This window comes from Miscanthus floridulus, chromosome 8 (assembly GCF_019320115.1).
Source record: "Miscanthus floridulus cultivar M001 chromosome 8, ASM1932011v1, whole genome shotgun sequence".
Classification (NCBI taxonomy): Eukaryota; Viridiplantae; Streptophyta; class Magnoliopsida; order Poales; family Poaceae; genus Miscanthus; species Miscanthus floridulus.
The window spans coordinates 18,275,668-18,297,293 of NC_089587.1; the positions used below are offsets into that span (position 1 = coordinate 18,275,668).

The 21,626-nt window shown below is 45.4% G+C and overlaps 2 protein-coding genes and 1 pseudogene across 3 annotated transcripts; 2 read left to right on the forward strand and 1 right to left on the reverse strand.

The window, feature by feature from the left end:
- The first annotated feature begins 1,237 nt into the window (after positions 1 to 1,237).
- LOC136468647 (uncharacterized) lies at positions 1,238 to 10,864 on the forward strand (annotated as a pseudogene).
- Positions 10,865 to 12,947: 2,083 nt separating this feature from the next.
- On the forward strand, positions 12,948 to 16,460 carry LOC136471261 (squamosa promoter-binding-like protein 4). Its single transcript, XM_066468992.1, has 4 exons — positions 12,948 to 13,403; positions 14,052 to 14,188; positions 14,547 to 14,780; positions 15,803 to 16,460. Exons 1-4 carry the CDS (start codon positions 13,081 to 13,083, stop codon positions 16,114 to 16,116), a joined length of 1,008 nt encoding a protein of 335 aa, XP_066325089.1. The 5' UTR covers positions 12,948 to 13,080; the 3' UTR covers positions 16,117 to 16,460.
- Positions 16,461 to 17,278: 818 nt separating this feature from the next.
- LOC136475879 (serine/threonine-protein kinase STY13-like) lies at positions 17,279 to 20,648 on the reverse strand. 2 transcript variants are annotated; one of them, XM_066473526.1, is made up of 3 exons: positions 20,317 to 20,648; positions 18,910 to 19,932; positions 17,279 to 17,888 (listed from the first exon to the last, which is right to left on the reverse strand). In XM_066473526.1, exons 2-3 carry the CDS (start codon positions 19,836 to 19,838, stop codon positions 17,549 to 17,551), a joined length of 1,269 nt encoding a protein of 422 aa, XP_066329623.1. In that variant the 5' UTR covers positions 19,839 to 19,932; positions 20,317 to 20,648; the 3' UTR covers positions 17,279 to 17,548. The 2 variants fall into 2 exon arrangements, with proteins under 2 accessions (XP_066329623.1, XP_066329622.1); XM_066473525.1 differs by having other exon boundaries at positions 18,910 to 19,938.
- Between the last annotated feature and the right edge of the window lie 978 nt (positions 20,649 to 21,626).

A 21,626-nucleotide genomic window follows, 5' to 3' on the forward strand; every position in this document is an offset into this window, starting at 1 on the left:
ACGGGCGGCGGCGCGGGGCCAGGGCGCGACGGTCGTCGAGGCTCTCCAGGCACACCTGTACTACGTGAAAAAAGATTTATAGGGACGTGGCTCTTTTTACTGTAAGGGCGGCTGGCTCTTTAGCCGCCCCTACAGTGACGCTGTCAGGTCACACTCTATGCGCTGGACATCAGCCGCCCCTACAAATAGCACAGTAGGGGCGGCTGGTGTCTCCAGCCGCTCCTACAAATGGGGATCATTTGTAGGGGCGGCTGGTGATTGAGCCGTCTCTACCGTTAGATTTTTAGGGGCGGCTCAATCAGCAGCCGCCCCTACAAATATGTACAGTATACGTAGCAGCCACCGTCTTCTTCCTCCTCGGGTCACTCACTCTAACCCGAGAAAAAAAAGGTTGAGAGGCCTTGGGCTCCTCCTAAAAATTGCTCTACTAAGGGGGAGGTTTTGATCTCAATTTCTTTGGTGGGGAGGTTGTAGAAGGTAAGAAAATGCTATTTCAAACTCTTTAATTGAAGTTTTAATGGTTGGTTAGTGAGTAATTTGATTATTGGTTTTCTCTCTCGTCCATGGTGCTTGAGCTTTGTATGTAGCAAATTAGACCATAGATTTGAAGCTATTAGTGTAAATTAGGTAGAGAAATGAGCTTACACTCTTCATTAGTCGATTTTGCTTGATTTTAGACCCTAGATTACACCCTAGTTTGATTAAAGCAAATGCATGAGATCTAGTTCTAGATCTAGGTTTTTGTTTTTTTATTTTTTTAATGAAATTGGATTTTGGGTGGCATGAAAGGTAGTTTTTTAGACCATTTCTTTGTGATGGTATATATTAACCATTTTATATTTCATTTCAAATATTTATGCGTTATATTAGTAGGCAATTGATTAATTATCCTCTACCATGGAGTATATATAATCATTCTCAATTAATTAATTATTAATTTGACTCATTTCGTATATTTTCTTTGGTTGTGTTGTATTTTTAAAAGATGGAGTACAGGAACTCTTGGATGTATGATTCGTTAAGATTCGAGGCACCTTTTCATGAAGAGGTTGACAATTTTATTGAAGCCGCAGAGAAGCATGCAGCGACGTTGACAGATAATAAGGATACAATTATTTGTCCCTGCAAGGATTGCGAGAACACGATGGCATTTACAGATTCGAGTATCATCAAAGAACATCTGATCAGGCGAGGATTTGTTCGGAACTACACAGTTTGGATTCATCATGGTGAAACAATGGCAGTTGATGATGATGGCGATGTTCTAGAAGACGATGTCGAAACCCTGCAGTACCTGTCCCAATACTCAGACCAGCTTGCTCAACAAATGGATCATGACTTAGGCAATGATCAAGGTGGTGACATCCACAATGAACAAGGTGGTGATTTTTGCAATGATGGCGGAGCACGCGAGGGGGATAAAGACGACGGTGACAATTTGGATGAAATGCTTCGGGCCATTGGACCAGAAATATTACTACAGAAGAGAGGTCTACAAAATCTAGAAAGGGTGACACAAGCATCGAAGGAGACTGTGTATGGTGTAGAGAAGGGTTGTCCGACACACTGGACACTGCTACGTTTTATGCTTGAGCTACTCATCCTGAAGGGTAAGTACGGCTGGTCGGACTGCAGTTTTGATGATCTTTTGCGTCTCCTAGCATGGTTGCTTCCACAGCCAAACTCAGTTCCCACCAACACATACTATGCGAAGAAGGTTATAAGTCCTTTGATAATGAGCGTTGAAAAAATCCATGCATGCCCCAACCATTGTATCCTCTTTCGTGGTGACACATTTAAAGATCTAGATAAATGTCCTCGGTGCGGGGCTAGTCGGTACAAAGACAATGACCTTTACAGTGGGGGAGAAACCTCCACGGGGAACAAGAGGAATAAAAAGGGTGGGAAAAAGGTGGTACAAGAATCTCAGCAACCAGAGAACACTCCATTAGGCAACAATGCAAAGAAGAGAAGAATTCCTGCCTTAGTAATGTGGTACCTACCGGTGACCGACCGCTTGAGGCATATATTCCTGAACCCTAAGGAAGCCATGCTCATGACATGGTGGCAAGATGAGCGCAAGATAGCAAACGATATGATCGCACACCCGGCCGATTGTAGCCAGTGGAAAGACTTCGATAAGAACAACAAAGAGTTCAATGAAGACCCAAGGAATGTACGGTTCGCCTTGAGCACTGATGGAATGAATCCCTTCAACGAGAGGATGAGCGACCATAGCACTTGGCCAGTGATTCAGACTATGTACAACATCCCAATATGGTTGTGCCAGAAGAGAAAGTATCTTTTCCTCACGGTTCTAGTTTCTAGCCCTAAACAACCAGGCATTGATATGGACGTGTTCCTCGAGCCTGTGATGCAAGAATTTGAGAAACTTTGGAAGCATGGGGTGCCGATGTATGATGCATTCCTACATGAGGACTTCACATTAAAAGCAATAATATTTGTCACTATCAACGATAACCCCGCGTTGTTTGCACTGTCTGGACAGATCAAAGGAAAGACATGATGCTTAGTCTGTTTGGATGATACTAAATGGGTTTTCCTAGATGGATCCAAGAAGGTTGTTTACATAAGGAACCATCGCTTCTTGAAGATAGGTCACAAGTACCGCAGCAAATTATACATGAGATACTATGACAACACCCTAGAGAATGAACCCCCTCCGAAGAGACGTCATAATGGAGAACATGTGTACAAAATGGTGAAAAACATAAAGATCGTCTATGGAAAGAAGAAACTAGATGGAACGATCAGAGATAGAAGCAAACCTCCTATCGAAGGTGTACCTTTTAAGAAATAATCAATCTTCTTTCAGTATTTACCTTATTGGCCACAACTGGAAGTCCCCCATGTCATTGATGCTATGCACGTGCAGAAGAATGTGTTTGAGAGTCTCATGGGTACCTTGATGGACATAGCCAAGTCAAAGGACGGACTAAAAGCATAAAAAGACATGGTGCAGCTCAAAGTGATGCCAGAACTTCACTCGATACTTGAGGATAATGGAAAATACACTCTGCCCATGGCTAGCTACAACCTAGACCTACCAGAGAGGAGAACTTTATGCACTTTTGTCAAGGACATCAAAGTCCCGACTGGGTTTTCGGCGAACCCTAAGAAGCTAGTGTCGATGAAGGACTTGTCATTTACAAACTACAAGGCTCACGATTGTCATGTGATGCTGACCGTGTACCTACCAATTGCAATTAGGGCTATAAAGCCAGAGTTCTTGAGGATGGTCATCACCCGCATGTGCTACTTCTTCTCAAAGATCTCACAGAAGACCATTGGCAAGAAAGAGCTGAGTGACCTACATGATTTCGTGGTCGAGACCCAAAACCAACTAGAGATGTGTTTACCTCCTGCTTTTTTTTTGATATAATGGTACATCTCATGATTCACATGGTTAATCAGATACAGGCTTTGGGCCCTTGTTACCTACATGAAATGTGGTCCTACGAGCGGTTCATGTCGGTTCTAAGCCGATACGTGCATAATCGTGCATACCCAGAGGGCTCCATGATAGAGGGCTACAGTAGCGAAGAAGTCATCGAGTGTTGTCAAGAGTACCTGACAATACAGAAAGGGATTGGTAATCCTGATTCTCGTCACAAGGGTAGCCTGGCTAGGAAGGGAACCAGTGGTAGAAAAGAGTTCATAGACCAAGATTACAAAGAAGTGAGTCGGGCACATTACAGTGTCTTGCAGAGCTCTAAACTGATGGAACCATACATTGAAGAACACTTGGAAATCATTATGGCGGAGAGGGATGGTCGTTCAGATGATTGGGTCATAAAACAGCACAAGCAACGCCTAACTTCATGGTTGAAGGACAAGAACATACCGTCGGGAGAAACAATAGATTCTATTACCATCAGTAAGTTGGCAGAGGGTCCATCGAGACAAGTGACATCTTGGAATGCTTATGACATCAATGGGTACACGTACTATACCCACACAAAGGATAGTAAATGTGTGAACTAAAACAGCGGTGTTCGGATAGTGTCTCTTGACGAGGTGGGGTGAAAGACCCATTTCTTTGGCATAATTGAAGATATATGGGAACTTGACTATGGAAGGGGTATAAAGGTGGCCTTGTTTCGATGCCATTGGATCAAGCAATATCAATTCAATGACATCGGTTTGAGGGTCGTGGACCTCTAGAACATAGGCTACCATGATGATCCTTGGGTGCTCGCTTCACGTGTCACACAAGTTTTCTATATGCCCAACCCGGAAAGTACCCACCCACCGAAGAAGAGAATTAAGCACGTGGTTGTCCCTGGGAAACAACACATTATCGAAGTTGATGGCGTCGACGATGCTGAAGCCTACAATAACAACGATGAGATGTTGCTATTCATAGACTTTACTAAGAAGATCAGTCTTGTTGAAAAAAACCTACCCAAAGACATAATGCCATGGGAAAGAAAAGGTGTCAAGGGGAAAGTTGTCACGGTGGGGCCTACCTAGTGCGCGTGTCTGCAAGACTTCATCTATGTATGTGTCAATTTTGTGTATGTGTGTGAGACTATATTTATGTATGTGTCAATTGGAGTTTTAATGAACACTAGTAAAAAAATCATGAATCTCACACATAGTTTATAAAACTACTTGTGATACATGCCATTTTGTAACTAATGTTTATTAACACTTTGTCAAATGCAAAAAAGATCAAAATAAACATTGTAGATCAGGATGAGTACAACAAACTTGTTATTCATGAATTTTAAATTTGAAACCATTTAGGTTTTCAAAAACAGGTTTAAAGTTGTCTTTTTTTCAAATTCAAAATTTGAATCGTTCAAACTTTGTCAAATTGAAAATTGACCAAAATAAATATTGTAGATCTTGATGAGTACTACAAACTTGTTATTCATTACTTTTAAATTTGAAACCATTCTGGCTTTCAAATACTGGTCTCAATGTTTAAACTTTGATTTTCTATTAGAAAATGATTTTGAAAAATATTTTTAAGGGCGGCTGGGGAACGGACCGCCCCTACAAATGCCCACAGCTATATATAGGAAGGAGCGCGCTAGTGCCAAAATTTAGCTAAGTCTTGGGCGCGCTCCTCCATTTCGACGCCGTCAGGCTGCCAAATTTCCCTGCGCCGCCGCCACCGCCGCCGCCATCACCGCCGTCAAGCTCCTTCATGGCGACCCCCGCCCCTGTCCTCCTCCTCCTTGTCCACGCCCTACCCCTATCCTCCTCCTTGTCCGTGCGCCGCCCCCGTGCTCCTCCGGTGCCCCGATCTCGGAACCCTAGCTCCGGCGCGCCATCGCCACGGGAACCGCTAGGAACACCACCGCCGAGCACCTTCACAGTGACCTCCTTCTCCTCCTCCAGCACCCCATCCCAGAACCCTACCTCCGACGCACCGCCTTCATGGGATCCGCTCTCGGAACCGCGCCCCCATGCTGGTGCCCGTGCGCCGCCGTGGTGCCCCTGGTGCTCGTGCGCCGCCGTGGTGCCCCTGCTGGTGCTCGTGCACCGCCGTGGTGCCCCTGGTGCACGTGCTCCTCACTGGTGCACCAGATTCGGTTCGATTTGTTTTGTTTTGCCTTGTTCCCTCCTCTCCTCTGGGTCGACCAGCGATTCCGGTGCCATCGGAGGCTGGATTTTGTTCTTGTTTTGAGCCGTGATCCTTGGGGGAATGCCATGAAGTGGAGGGGCTTGCTTTCCATTTAAACATGCTTTTCTTTCGTCTACAGATCAGGAAAAATCATCGAGCCCCGCCCCGTGGTTGCATGGGGTACCACCGCACGCATTTTGCAGCTCTAGTCTAGGATGCTAGTACTTTTGTTTGCCAGCGGTGCGATATTATTCTTGCTAACGAGCTGGCGACCCATGGTTCCATTGTTCTTGCTGCTGTTGCTGTAGGCTCTGCTTCTCTACGCGACAAGCCTAGCGAACAAGCTACCATGGACCTGCTGGGATCCTTGCTCGTGAGCATGGCACATCTGCTTGACCCTTCCGGGCTCCACTTCCTAGGCTGGCTCATCACCGCGGGCTCCATTGCTCTCGCCGTGCTCATCTACGCTCTCCTCAGGCTACAACGTGAGGTGGCGCTGTACTGGACCAAGGCGGCTAGGGAGAAGCGCGCCGCGTGGAGGAGATCGCGATGCCCGAGCTCCTGCCACTCCTGGTCCGAGGACCACTTCCACGGCGGCTAGCCGTTGACGTGCTACGTTTGTCTGTCGTCCCTCGGCTCCACGCAGGGCGCCACCAACATGGTTCACCGCTGCTCGGTTTGCGACATGGCCGTGCACTCGAACTACTCTCCCCGTGCTGAGAAGGACTGCAAGTGCGTTGCGCAGGCTGACGCTTCGCCCTTGCTGCATCACTGGTCTGAGAGGTGGGTCGAGCTAGACGACAACCCAGCGAGCCAGCGAGGAGCACTCTCTCTACTCTATGTCACTACTCTTCTCTTTTACCCCCTCCCCTCTCCTCTCCTCTCCTCTCCTAAGACCATTGCCGATGATGAATTTGTCCAAGTCCATACTTATATGGAATATGATCTGATGAACAAGAACTTGTGAGGAACTTGGCATCATAACAGCCGCCCCTACATTTCCTTCTCCTCTCTTCTATGTTCTGATGCCTTGAAGCTCCAAGTTCATGATCAAATGATGATTGACATGTTTCTGAGGCCTCTCTTCACCTTTTCAATTCTTATACTTTGTCGCGTATCTAAAGCACTCTTTATTTCTTGCATATATTGGAACAAATCTAGAAATGTCGCGGACAGCAGACGGTGTAGCCCGAAGCATCGAACATGATGAACAGCCACCCGAAAGAGGGCAAGAACTCGAGGACCAGCTTAGTCAGGAGCAGTTCAATGACGAGTTACAAAAGGATCTAGAAGTGATGCTTACTTAGGAGGAGCTTTGTGAGGAGGAAGGGGGGCCAGAGGGAAGAGAAGGAAGAGAAGGAGAGACTGATGAAGGCAAAGAAGAGGATGATGATGAGGGTGATGCCGAGGACGCGGAAGGGGGATATTCAAGTCCTGATTTCCCTCCAACTGAACCCAGACGAAGGCCAACGGAGGACGGATTGGACAAGGATTTTAACCCAGACGATGAGGTAGGGATGATGCCTTATTACCTTGAAAATTTGGCTAACACTTTAGCAGTGTTACCTCTGCTAACACATTGACCTGTCGTTTATACAGGTCCCTATAAAACCTCCAAAAAGACAACATCGGCGTCCAGCACGTTTTGTCGTACAAGATGGAGTAGGGGAAAGGAGTGTAGAGGCAAGACCAGCAGAGACTGACAATGAGGTCTCTGCTTCACAACCTCAAGGCACATCCACAGCCTCGGGTACCGAACCAAAGAGGAAGCGAGGGGATAGAAGGGCAAACCTATATCACAAAAAGGCATTGTATGTGATAACAGAGGTCGGGCCTGAAGGGCAGATCATCAAGCCAGAGAAGTATAGAAGCCGATTCCGTAATGCGCTCGGTTACCTAGTAAGAGATAATCTCAACCCAGCAATCCCTAATTGGAATAGTGTACCTGAGTTGAAAAAGAAGGAGCTTTGGGATACGAAGGTGGCGATCAACTTCAGGTTTCTAGAGGGCAAGAGTGAACTGGTCAAAAGTCATGCTTTCAAGATAATGGGGCACGCATTCTGATGTTGGAGGTCGGACCTGAACACGAAGTATATCCAAAAGGGGTTAACTCCATTCCATGAGTTTGGCAAAATAACTCAGAGTCAATGGGAGACTCTAGTGGCCGAGAAGACTTCACCCAAAGCGTTGGCCCTTAGTAAGCGTAATAGCGAGCAGGCAAAGCAGAACAAACACCCCCCTCGTCTTGGCCCTGGTGGCTACGAGGGCAAGCGAGAGGTGTTTAGGAAGATGGATGAAGAGGCTGAAGCTTCTAGGAATACAAAAGTGAAGAAGTTGAGGCCATGCCTCAAGCAATGGATATATGGAAGGAGTACGGATTCATCCGGTAGTAGTCTAAAGTTTCCTAATCCAGAGACCAAAGAGGTAGTATCAAGGATACTGAAATATTCTGAAGACAAGGAGAAGGGCATATTCACTCCTTCCAGAGAGAGGGATGAGCTTAGCCTTGCCTTGGGAAATCCTGAGCACACAGGCCGCACTAGGGGGCTAGGGAAATTGACTACCTGGAAGAAAGGATTCGAAGAGGACATTGACATGTACAAGAAACATGGCAGAGACAAAGAGTCTAATCTTGCGCTACAAGTGAAGGCTCTGGTTGATCAGGCGCTGCAGGAGAAAGGTCTATCTACGGAGCCAGGAACACTAATGGGTCCACCAGGAGAACTGGCTTTAGTTGGTAGCCCTCTAGATGTTCCCAGCAGCCAAGGTTCCACTGCAACCACTACCGTCGTTGATTGCATACGGGAGCCAACTAGCTATAGCTTGCTTGTTCCATTTGGCAGGCACCAGTCTATGGTTGAGGTGGCAACTGGTGTGGCACATCCTCCAAGAGGCAAGTGGCACAATAAGGACATCCCACAAGACTACACTAGGGTCGAGGTGCATAAAGCCCGAGTACGTGTCGTGGAAGATAGACCACCCAACACCTGAGGGACTAGTGTTACTCGGAGATGTCATGAAGCAATTCATCCTCTGATACAAACGGGACATTGTATTGACTGCTTCTTTGCCAACTCCGTCTGATGTACATGTGCAGCGAGGTGTTGAGGATGGGGAGGTCTATTCACCATTTCATGACCACCACAGCACAGACATGCCTCAATCTTCCCCGACTTGTAAGGATCCTGATGAGCACGTGCCTGGCACATCACAACCTTCTCCAGCTCGTGTTGAGCAAGGCCAACTGGAGATGCCACATCCATCTCCAGCTCGTATTGAGCAAAGGCATGATGAGATGCCACATCCTTCTCCAGCTCATATTGACCAAGGGCATGATGAGATGCCAAGGACTTCTCCAGCTCATGCCAAGCAAATGAATGAGCAGATGGCACAGGAGCAAGATGAGGACTTGCCTGAATGGGAACTCCGAAAGAAGCATCCCATTCACATAAGGCCAGTATATACTCCGATGAAAGATGTCACTTCAGCCAGCAAGTGGTATGCCCATGACCAGTTCAAGCCTGAGAACCAAATTAAACAAGTGAAAGGGCATGCTTCTGAGAAGGCCATCACTAGCAAACTCCACCAAACGGCAAAGAGATATCTAGAAGTTGATACCATAAAATGGTCCAAGGATTACCCAGAAAAATATGAAAGAGGCAAGCTCTTCCTACCAAACCGTGTTATCCAGCGCCTGCCACATAGAATGAGAAGGTTCCATGATTGGTACTTGCGTGTTGTCCCAACGAAACTAGAAATCATACAAGCATACGTCCCTGCTTGCACATTTGGAATCCCATCCAGGCTAATTGTCTTTGACTTCAACGATGTCCAGACATGCTTTCACCTTGGAAAAATGGAAATGAATCTAATTCGCACCTACGCCCTGTAAGTCCTCGCCCTCTAGATATGATATGAATCTAATGTTTGGATTTTGTTGTAACTAACCCACCCCGTGATCTATAGAATGTAAACACACATTGTGAAACAAATGCCAAGTCTGATCTCCGGGTATGTAGACCCTCAATCTATAGCAGCAACAACTTTTAATTACCCCAAAAACTGGAAACTGGATGGCAAAGAGCTGGCTGCTGGGAAGACGGTTGCGGAGAAAGAGCAGATCTGGCAAAAGCAGATAAGGACCGAATCCATTAAGGTTGCGGCATTCATTGCACAATCTTTTAAAAACCTCCAGCATAACCAGATGATATGGCTACCATACAACTTCTGGTTAGTTCGACTCTAGACCTAAACCTGTGTTCCATATATTTTGTTCGATGCAAAAGAGCTTATGTGTTTGTTCTTTGACTAAATTCATGCAGCGATCACTGGATTTGTATAGGCGTCGATGTCGGGTGGAGCATGGCATGGGTCTTTGATTCAGCAGATTTTGAACGGGCGACATACAAGGATTTCGTAGCGATTGTCAAGACGTATACATATCAACAATTCTCATTAGCTTTTATATGTGTATATATACTAGTAACTTTCACATTTGGATACTAACAAGTTGCATCCGCTAACATCATTCGAATAGGGCATTCAGACACTATGTCACATTCCATGGAGGGAGGCATCATCTAGAAAGGAAGGAAAAGTTGGTTGTCAAAACTATGTGTGCGGTAAGTGTAACTAACTTTGGTACTTCATTACATGGCTTTCAATAGCATTACTTAACATTTCGATATGCAAAACACACAGTGCTCCAAATAGAGGCCTAGGAGTCTACATTGTGGATACTACGTATGTGCTATGATGAGTAATACAATTGCCTACCGGAGACACCCTAGTCTGGTAAGTTTGAACCACTTCGCCCGTACGTAGTATAGCTCATGTTATGAAGTACTAGGCCTAAACTTGTTCTCTTGTAGTGGAGAGAAGAGAAGCACCATAGAAGGGACGTGTACAAGGATGACGAACTCTTAGAGCTAGTCGGCGACCTTTGCAACTTCATATTGGACCAAATTGTGAATGTCAAAGGCGATTACCATGATGTACTATCTGACTTAGGTAGTAATCCTACATATCAACACCTTCGTGAGCTTGAAAGGCTAGCTCTAGGCCGATGATAACAATTTGATGGACTTGTGATTTTGAACTTGTGGATTGGACTATGTAATGATAGACTTGTGAATTATGACTTGTGATTTGAACTTGTGGATGTATATATGTATAAATGTGGTGATTCAGATCTGAATTTGAATTATATATTCTGTGGATGTATATATGTATAAACTGTGGATGTATATATGCTGTAGACAGATTTGAATTTTTAATTTTTTTTACTGAAAAATGCACTGTAGGGGCGGTTCAATAGAACCGCTCCTACAAATAACAACTGTAGGGGCTACTGGTGCTTCCAACCGCCCTTACAAATAACCTCTGTAGGGGCGGCTGAAAACACCAGCCGCTCCTACAAATCCATTTGTAGGGGCGGCTGGAAACACCAGCCGCCCCTACAAGGGTATTTGTAGGGGCGGTTAGGGAGCCGCCCCTACAGAGGTCCTATTTGTAGGAACCCCCTGGGGTGAGCGACTGGCGTAGCCACCCCTATAGAGGCTCTTAAGCCACCCCAACAGAGCCTTATTAGCGTAGTGCTGGGAACGCGCTCGCTCGCCTATGGGCGCGGCTGTAGGCAGAGACGGACCGGCAGCTCCGCAGCTGGGAAGGTGGCTCGGGCGACAGGGAGCGCGGCGGCCATGGCGGGTACCGCTCCTGGTCGCTCCATCTTTGCATCTTCGCTTCCTGCATCGGTCGGTCTACACGACGCGACGGACTCTGGCGCGACGACGCGGTGGACTCCGGCGTGACGACGAACTCCGGCATGACCTCCGGCACGACCTCCAGCACGACGGAGTCCGGCACGATCTCATCTCTTCTTCGTCCTCCGATAGCAAGCAAGCGCAGTCTCTCTCCTTGGATGCGCGACGTGATCGAGGAGACGCGATCGATTTAATGCCCACATGGGGACTTAGAGCCCATTTGGTATGGATTCAGGTGCTCCGGCTCCCTCTGACGAATACTGTTCACCGATCGAGTACTGTAGCCGGAGCCGGAGAAACTTGGCCCTCCTTAGCGCAGCTCCTGAGGGTGCCAGCTCCCCATCTCGCGACACTGTAGCGGCGCTGTAGCGACACTGTAGCAGGAGCCGTTTCGGAAATCGAGGCAGAAAATGAACTGGGGCGAGGAGCCAGAGAAGCCACGAGTTCGAGCTTCTCCGGCTCCGTGCTACAGTAGTGGAGCCGGAGCCGGCGAGAGCCGTGCCAAATGGGTCCAATTTTCCTCCCCGGCTCTGCAGTGGCACTACAGTGCAAACGGGCTCTTAGGAGGTGTTTGTCGCTGTCTCATCGAATATTTGAACACGTGTATTGAGTATTAAATATAGATTAATTACAAAACTAATTGCATAGTTTGTGATTAATTTATGATATGAATCTTTTAAGTCTAATTAGTCTATGATTTGACAATGTTTTGCTACAGTAAACATGTGCTAATGACGGATTAATTAGGCTTAAAAAATTCGTCTCGTAGAGTACTGATGGATTATGTAATTTATTGTTTTATTAGTAGCCGAATACCTCATGCAACATCCTCCCGACATACCTCCTAAATTTTAGTCACCGGATCCAACACCCTCTTACTAGCGTCGGGGCTCGGGGCACGGGAGACGAAGGATGGGTGTTTGGTTTCTCTTCCTAAATTTAAGTCGCTGTCCCATCGGATGTTTAGATATATGCATAGAGTATTAAATATAGACTAATTACGAAACTAATTGCACAGTTTGCGAGATGAATCTTTTAAGCCTAAGTAGTCTATGATTTGACAATGTAGTGCTACAGTAAACATGTGCTAATGACGGATTAATTTGGTTTAAAATTCGTCTCGTGGTGTAATTTGTTTTTTTATTAGTATCCGAAAACCTCCTACGACACTCTCATTTGATATTTCCTAAATTTTAGTCACTGGATCTGAACACCTTTTAAAACGATGTGGAGGGATGCTAAACGACTTTATTAGTGAAAACCATCCCAGTAGCCAAAAACGACTTTTCAAGTAGGGTGGGAGTATGCAGGATACAGTGAAGAGTGAAGACGGTCAAGTGAAAAGCCTGCACTTGTTCTCTTTTGCCCCGGTTCACAGCCCGCTTGAAGGCTGAATGTGAACACCATGTTTGCATATACGTACCCCATCTTTTGTAGGAACGCAAACGCAAAATGAGAATTGTCTGGATAAAAAGGTCTTCACAAAAGAGAGAGAGAGAGAAAACGTGTAAAAAAAAGACATTAGTACGCAAAAAAGTGAGGAGAAACTAAAGAAAAAGGAGGTCCAAATATAAATAAGACCAGCCTTTTTTCTATTCCAAATTCTCTTTCCCATCTCTTCTTCTCCACAGTCCACACTGTTCACCTCCTCTCCCTTCCTCTCTCTCCTCTCTTCGATCCCCAAATCCAGAATTGACCAGCCCAAATCGTCGCCCCGGCCGCATGGAGTGGACGGCCCCGAAGCCCGCCTCCTCGCCCTCCTCGCCTCCCCTGCTCTGGGACTGGGGAGACCACGCCGCCACGGGCTCGGGCTCCTCCGGCGACGCGCCGGCGCGGCGCGGCGGGAAGGAGCGGGAGGCGAAGCGTGCCAGGGGCGAGGACGGCGGCGGGGGAGCTGAGGTGAGGTGCCAGGTCGAGGGGTGCGGGTTGGACCTCACCAGGGTCAAGGACTACCACCGGAAGCACCGCGTCTGCGAGGCCCACACCAAGTCCCCCCGCGTCATCGTCGCCGGCCAGGAGCGCCGCTTCTGCCAACAGTGCAGCCGGTGGGTCGTCTTCTCGCTTTCTTTCGGTTGCCCCCCAGACCTCTGCTCTCGCTGGCTTTCTGCGATTGTTTCCGTCTTCCTTCCTATGATTGCTTTTTGCAACCATGGGTCGCGCTTTTGGGCTGCAATAATCGCGTGATTAGTTTATTGGTTTGGACAAGGAGGTGTTTTTACGTGTTCTCTTTTAGTTTTGTGGCTATATGCTGTGTGTACGGCGTTCGAGGCTGCTGTGCGGTTTTTTTGGTACGGAACTGCATTTTTTCCTGATCTGGGAGTGAAAGATGCTTCCTTTAGATCTAGACTGTAAAGTTTGAGGTATCACATGGCATGTTGCATAGGCAGGGTGTAAATTTTATTGGGTGGAACTAAACAAGGGGCTTAGTACTGCTGTACTTGTGGAGAATCGTACGCATGGGTGAAATGGCTGTGCACTGCCGGTTTCCCTTTTCCAGTTTTGGTATGGCTCTCGATATATGTGTATGCTTTTGGGATGAGCTTTTTTTTGTGGGCTACAGGTGTCTATTTTTATTCCATTATTACTGTATAAAGATTGCAGGCATATATCTGTTGTATGCACTTTTACATGGCAATTGACCATACTTAGGACCTATTTTGTTTTTGCTGATTGCTTGGGTTCTGGTAATCCAGGTTCCATGCCCTGTCAGAGTTTGATCAGAAGAAGAGGAGCTGCAGGAGGCGCCTGTCTGATCACAATGCCCGCCGCCGGAAGCCTCAGCCAGATGCATTCACCTTTGCCTCTGCAAGGCTGCCTTCGTCATTGTTTGGTAATGTGTTTATATCTTAACTAGTGTTTGAAATTTGCTATCAGTGGACACTGGCAAAATGGTTGTGATGGGCTCTTAGCATGCTTAAATTTATCTGCATGTACAACTTCCAAATAGATGTCTCGTTGCGCAAAAGGCAAGCTTTCTATCTTTTATAGTTTGTAATAAGTTGTCTGTTGTGTTTCTTCATGGTATTAAATACAAACTAGGCATTGGACTTGAGAGTACCATGATTAGTAATCTATATATCTTGTACTATACAGCTAGGATTACCGTGTTTCAGTTATATTATTCTACCTTCTTACGTCCTATTTGTAAAGTTAAATGTTCTTATCCCTGAACTCCTCTGCCACTGCAGATGATAGGAGGCAAATAAGTTTTGTCTGGAATAAAGCTCCTGTTAGCCATGTAAGACCTTTCACTTCTCCATGGGACAGCTCATCTGACTTAAAACTCCCTCATGCAAAGGAAACAAGAGAGGTATCAACAAAAGTTGGGACAATTACTGGACAAGTTCATTTGGATAAATCTCACATGTCCAGTGCTATTCCAACACTTAGCCATGGCAAAGATGAGCCTTGGCCAATGAAAGGTTTGATTTTCCAAACATTATTCTTACCTGCTGCAGATATGTGTTCAAGGAAGAAGCTGTTATTTGCTTTGTTAACTGGTTCACCATATTTGTTGACAAAGGGTTGTAAAGAATCTCTGGTTTAGTCAGACCTTACCTAAAACATCTTGGATAGTTGACACATAAAAGGAACCTTTTAGTCATTCCCTCATCGCTACTAAGTTTTGCAGAGATGGGAAGCTGATTATTATTACACGAGTACTTTGAATTTTCGTTGCAGAAGCTTGTGAACTTACAAGTCAAAATATATTTGTAGTTGTTCATATGATTTAGCCTACATAGAATGTATGGTGGAACAAAGAACGCCGAACTCCTTGCCATAATTCAATCCATACTGGGCTAGCGGATGTTTTGTTGTAGGTGGCATGATTCTTCAGTCTGTAAATTTACTCCCAGAAAAAGAAGAATACTACAAGAATTGGACCGTCAGTTGTATTCACGTGTTAGTCTAGGATCCAAACACTTGATTATGTTAGATTTAAGGGAAATAGAATGCCACAGGGACTGATATCATTTTCTCCAAAATGGTATTGGGAGTTGGTTATTAGCGATGATGAATTTTGAGTGCCAAGAAAAAGTAGATGTTTTTCTATCAATATCATATTTGGTAGCATTATTTTGTTTGTTTAATTTCACGTATTCTAGGTTTCTAAAGTTCTGTATCACTGTTGAGGTACTTACTCCTTGTTCCGTTTATGGATGACATATAAACTTCATTTCGCTTGCAAGATATTACTAATAAACTGCAGGTCCATTTGACTCTCTTGCACTTACATTTTCCTGTGCTAGGTGACCAGTGTAATAACTCTGAGCATCAGAGTTAGAAATTGTAATTGACTGTTGTCCAACTCTGCTTGTTTTTCATGCTAGTATGTTGAACCATGTGATTTCATTTGCCATGCCGTTCCTGCAACTTTCTGCATTTTGATGTTCTGTGTTGCCCCGATGGGTGTATAATATAGTCTGAATGATTGGTTGTGCAGGTCCGGACATGTCTATAACTGCTTCAAAATTCGATGGAGCACCGGATCTTCAGCGTGCTCTCTCTCTTCTGTCAGTTGGTGCTTGTGGATTGCCTGATCCTGTACATCAAACATCTTGCGTTATCCAATTTACTGGTGCCAGAGAGAACAGTAGTGACCTTCATTTATCACATGGAGGGAACTCTGGTCCAGCTTCATGCGCTGATGGACAGCATATAGCTACTCAGCCTCAGTCTCAGCTGGTTCGTTTTAACATGGATACCAGCAACAATGTCTATGAGCCCAGTTTCTTCGGTGTAAACCAGATAAATTAAGCGTGAAAGAAACACGCCACTTGATCATTTGGATAAATAGCCATGAAGATGGCCTGGGCTTGTGCAGGAAGTTCTTCAGTCAACCACCGGACATAAGGATCTCTCTGTTAATGTTATCTGCATATTTATTGGCCATCCCTTGATTAAGTTGAACCGAGTGTAGGCCAGCTTATGTTTAATATGCAGTTCCAACCTGTGATTGACCCATTTTTTATGCTGTTTTTTTGCCCCCTGTGATGTGTCTACTCTGGAGCTTTCTAAGTGTGATACTATTGTAGTTTTACACTTCTGCTGCCCTGATGACGATGATGTCAACGGTTGGGTATCTTTGAAACTGTCCTTGATGAATCTGGACTTTTTTTTTGTGCGTCTCTGTATATTGTTGTTGCTTCATTGTTTTTCCTAGAATATATATAAAAAACTGTTGTTACGATACTGACATCATTAAAATATTAGAAAAAATTCAGCTCCTGCTGCTGTTTTTGTGTTTTTATTGATACAATAGGAGAAGAATTTATGGTATAATTCCAAGTAAAGAAATCAATCTTGTCTCCAAATCAAACAAGTGTTTTGATTCTAGGGGTGGGGAATCATACAATTTGGTCACCATCACGATTGTTTCCATACAAGCCTCCCCGACCCACATGCGTATGTGGCGGACGGAAATCCCGTCTTCAGTGCAACCAACCAGACAAACCATCATACAGCTTCCCGTGTAGGAACTACCAGCCAAATTCCAGAAAATAAAATGTCCATGGTCGGCACACTCCACACAAGCATGGTCGCATGAAAAAGTCCATGTGCGACTTCGGCAACAGATGGTGCCACATACACGAGAGAGACAGATACCAAAAACTAAAGCCATGTCATCATTCTGAAGTCCCGTATCATTCTAGAGTGCAGAAACCGCAGTGGTTTTGGAACGTAGGTCAACAACCAAGTACAAGGAACTGCGATGGTGCAAGCAAACTTGCACGAGTCAGCAGATGGTGCCACATAGACAAGAGAAAGACATATACCAAAACCTTTAGTCATATCATTCTGAAGCGCATACCGAAAACTAAAGTTATATATATCATTCTGAACTGCAGAAACAGTAGTCTTGGAACGTAGGTCAACAACAAAGGGCAAGGAACAGCAATGGTGCAAGCAAACATGCTGATTACAAGAACAGACAGATGTTATTAACATAGGAAAGCTCCATTAGAGTTAGATTTTGTTCACATACAAGGAAACATCACCTATACTTTCAGAAGAGATTACTCCAGCTGTGCAACTTACACAAGATAGAATGCAACAACACAGAAGCTCAAATCCTAGGGTCTTCAGAAGAGACCCTGGCACTGACGCGAATACATGAGATAGGCTCTTTATCCTATTCCCACTCCATTCTCTTACCCACTTTGTGGTCATCTAGCCACCAACTCCCACTTCAGTCAGTGGTCATGGGTTCAGAAATACAGCAGCGGAAGCGTGCTTTGCGCACGTTGCTCACAAGCTCCAACTCAGCACTCTCAAGCATGCAGACAATCTCAGTAAATGGTGGGCGAACTTCTGGGTTCGCATCCCAGCAACGAGTCATAATGTGGCTTAGAGAAGGCAGGCAATCTTGAGGGATTACCGGACGAGCACCCTTATTTACAACAGCAAAAGCTGCCTGAACAGCCGTCATGTTGGTGAAGGGAAGCATGCCGGTTATTAGCTCCCACAAGACAATGCCAAAGCTATAGACATCAACTTTATGATCATAGGGCCTGTGCTGGATCATTTCCCTGCAAAGAAAAATTGAAGACCAAATCATATACTATACACATGGCATTAAGAAAATACAAATTCCAGAAGCAATTGGCTGCTAGTGAGGCAATGGCAAGTTGAACACTTATCTCCGATTTCTTACTGTAACCAAAAACAAATTAGACCATGTATACAAAAAAGAAACATCTTTTCAGTTATTTTTGTTATAATTGGTATAGTCGCCACTCACCCTTCCCCACTGTGGACAAAATAAGTGTAAGTGTGCAACCTCAGCAATAGTTTAGTAAAAAATTGGAACTGGACACGATAGTCTAGTAGTTCCACCATATTAATAACTTTAGAGTTAGTCTATCCACTGTGTTGTGCATAATGCAACTCACTCCCATTAACATGATTTGACTTATTGAATATGCAACAATATATAATGAAAACCTGGACAGCGATGCATAATGGAACACTCAATAATACAGTTAAGTAATCCAAAAGACAGCTATGCAGCATGTACAGTTGAGTACTTGAGTTTTCCGGTAATTATGTATGTGAAGTTGGATGTACAATCAGTAAGACTACCAAAGTGTCTGAAAATTTTGAATACCTGCACTTCAGAAACTTTGCAGCTATTTAACATAATACTGACCTACAGTACTCCCTCCGTCCCTAAATATATGTCTCCACGGTTTGCGTGCCAATAAGTTTGATTAGATTTGTAGAAAATATTAGCAACATTTGTATCTCTAAATAAATTTATTATGGAAATAGATTCAACGATCTATCTAATGATATTATGTATACCATAAATTATGTACTACCATAAATATTAATATTTTTTATATATATTTAGTCAAAGTTGTTTCTCGGGAAACAAAAATGACAGTTAGAATGGGACGGAGGGAGTACTGTTTTAGAGTGAAGGCCTGAGAACTTGTGAGCTATGCAAATTGTGTTTCAAAATAAATTAAATGCCAGGCATTACAGATGCATAGATACAAAGAAATTTCTGCATGGAGCAATCTTCAGTAAGGGGAAACTATAACTTACGGTGCCATCCAGCGGTAGGTTCCTGTCTCTGGTGTCATCCCTTCAGTTTTCACTTCTATACGAGCAACTCCAAAGTCAGCAATCTTAATGGATTTGTCTGCTGAAATCAGAAGGTTATCTGACTTCAGATCTCTGTGAATAAATCCCAATGCATGAACATATGCCATTCCCCGGGCTACATCCAACGCCTGTTTCACAGCCAACCGTAAAGGCACTGACTTGTTCTGCCTTCTCGCCAGGAATTGCCTGACTGAGCCGCCTTTTGCATACTCCGTAATAATACACCACACGATTGATTTCCTGCATGCCCCTATGAACCTTACAATATTTGGGTGACTCAGCCTAGACAACATCATAACCTCTTGCACAAATTGCTGCTCCATCAAATGGGCTCTTTCTGGATCATTCTCAGGCTTCTCCAGCAGCTTAATGGCAACATCTTCTCCATTATATGTTCCCCGGTACAGCTTCCCAAAGGCTCCTTGAGCAAAAGGATCCCCCATGTCCAACCTCCCCAGATCAATGGTCCACTGCTCATAGCTGTTGAGTATCTCTGTAGGGTGATTTGGGTCCATCAAAACCCGGGCCAATGCATCCTCATTTAGCGTGTGTGCAGCCACACGGTTTGGTCGGAAGACACTATTGCCGACTGAATAGCTTGCAGTCGGAGCATCACGGAGGCCTGGGTGCTTCAGTATGACCGTGCGGGACTCGTTGGAGCCCACACTGCTGTTGTCCACTGACATGGCCACAGAACCACCAGCACAATTGGTCAGGTTGAAGCCATCGGTGCTGTCTACAGACATGTGAGAGCCCTCCCCAAACTTTTGGTAATACAGCATGTTGTAGAAGCCATTGATCTCATTGTCCTGCATCCCCTTGCCACCACCTCCGCCTATCATACCATGAAACCTCGCCCCCTCGGCCATCTCCCAGGATCCAATCCTAATAATAGAGATAGAGCTGCTGCAGGTTGCCCATCCTCAAGCAAGAAATGCCATCTTCTCTGCCCCCTCACAATCTCTAAAACTAAAACAGGATAAAAGTAATGAAGTGAGATAAAACAGGATAAAATTAATGAAGTGAGCTAAAACAGGATAAAATCAGGGTTCCAAAAAGCGGTGCTAAGCGCACGCTTCAGCGCGCTTCAGCGCTAAGCGGTCAGGTAACGCTTCGCTTTGGGGCATAAGCGCTCCCAAAGCGGCGCGACCGCCTTGGTGGAGCAGCGGCTGCTGGCTCCAGCCTTCGCGAGGGCGGGCGCGAGGCGACTGGCGAGAGGCGGGAGGGGGAGCCACTGACGCCGCCGCCGAGCCTGGGACTGCCCCGCCGTCGCTACCGACGAATCTCCGTAAAACGCGCTGAGAGAGAGCTGCGAGAGATGGAGGAGCTGAAAAAAGTAGATCTCACCGGCTCCTTCTCCCTTCTCACGCGGGATGGACGCCGCTGCCCCCTGGATCTACGCGCTGCGGCTCCTCCTCCCTCCTCACGCGCGTAGCCAGCGACGGAGAAGAAGCCCGGCGGCCAGGAACGACGGAGGGAGGCGGGGCGGCGATGAGAGGCGAGACAGCGCGGGAGGCAGGGCGGGAGGGGCGGATGCGCGCCGTCGCTCAGCGTCGCGACGGGAGGTGTGGGGCGGTGGTGGTGGTCCAAGCGGTGGCGGTGGGGCGGCGGAGAAGAAAGAAGAGTTCGTGGTGCGCCGCGGGATCCCCGGTCTCCCCAGAGCGATGGGCTAAGGGAAGAACAAAATAAGTAAAGAAAAGAAGAAAAAAGAAAAGAAACAAAACAGGAACATTATAGATATTTTAGCCTTCTTATCTGATAGGAGAAGCTGTTTTTTATCAAACGTTTTACAAACCAAAAAAAAAACAGCAACGACTCCACTGCTAAAGCTACTCCTTTAGGCCTCGTTCGTTTGCTTGGGTTATGTTCCTGGCCCTCAAACTTTCCAGGCCTGGATACGGTGGATCCAGGTGTGTCACTCATTCCAGACCCGGATACACAACCAGGAATTAATTGTCACGGAGCTGGTGCAACTGCCGTTCGTTTCAGCCAGGAATGATTACAGGGTTCCGTTCCTGTTTAGCTACCCTTTACAGCCACTGCCACTGCAGGCTGTGGCTGTTTTTCTTCCCTATAGATTAAAAGCAGCATTGTGGTTGTAAAGAGCAGCTCAACAGGGTCAACAATTACAACTTGACATAAACACTTGTTTGACAATATACATTAGCAGGTTGTTTGACATCAACTTGACAGTAAACATTTATCTACATGCATGAAAAGCAAGGGACTGAAATGATGGAGAAGTAGCAGACAAGTAGCAAACAAAAATAGAGTCTTGATCAATAAGCATCATCCTTTTTCAGTCTTGATCAAGACAAAATAGAGTTTGAACACAAATCTCTCATAGAAGTTACAAGAACTCTAGGTTATCTAGTGATGTTGATATATGTGAAGACCATAGACCTTAAACCTCCTGCACACTCAAGCCTGGTAGACAAAAAGTTCAACATCAGTTCCAGTGGCATGACAATAGTATTTGGATTCATAATCAAGAACAGTGACAAATCAAATTAGCCCTAGTTCCTAACTGAAATTCTACTAGAGAACTGTAATTCCTCCAAAATATAAAATCCCAAGATGATTAGCCCTAGCTCCTAACCAAAATAGGATTAGTCTTGCTGATAATAGTATAAATTATACTATAAGATCTCGCAAAA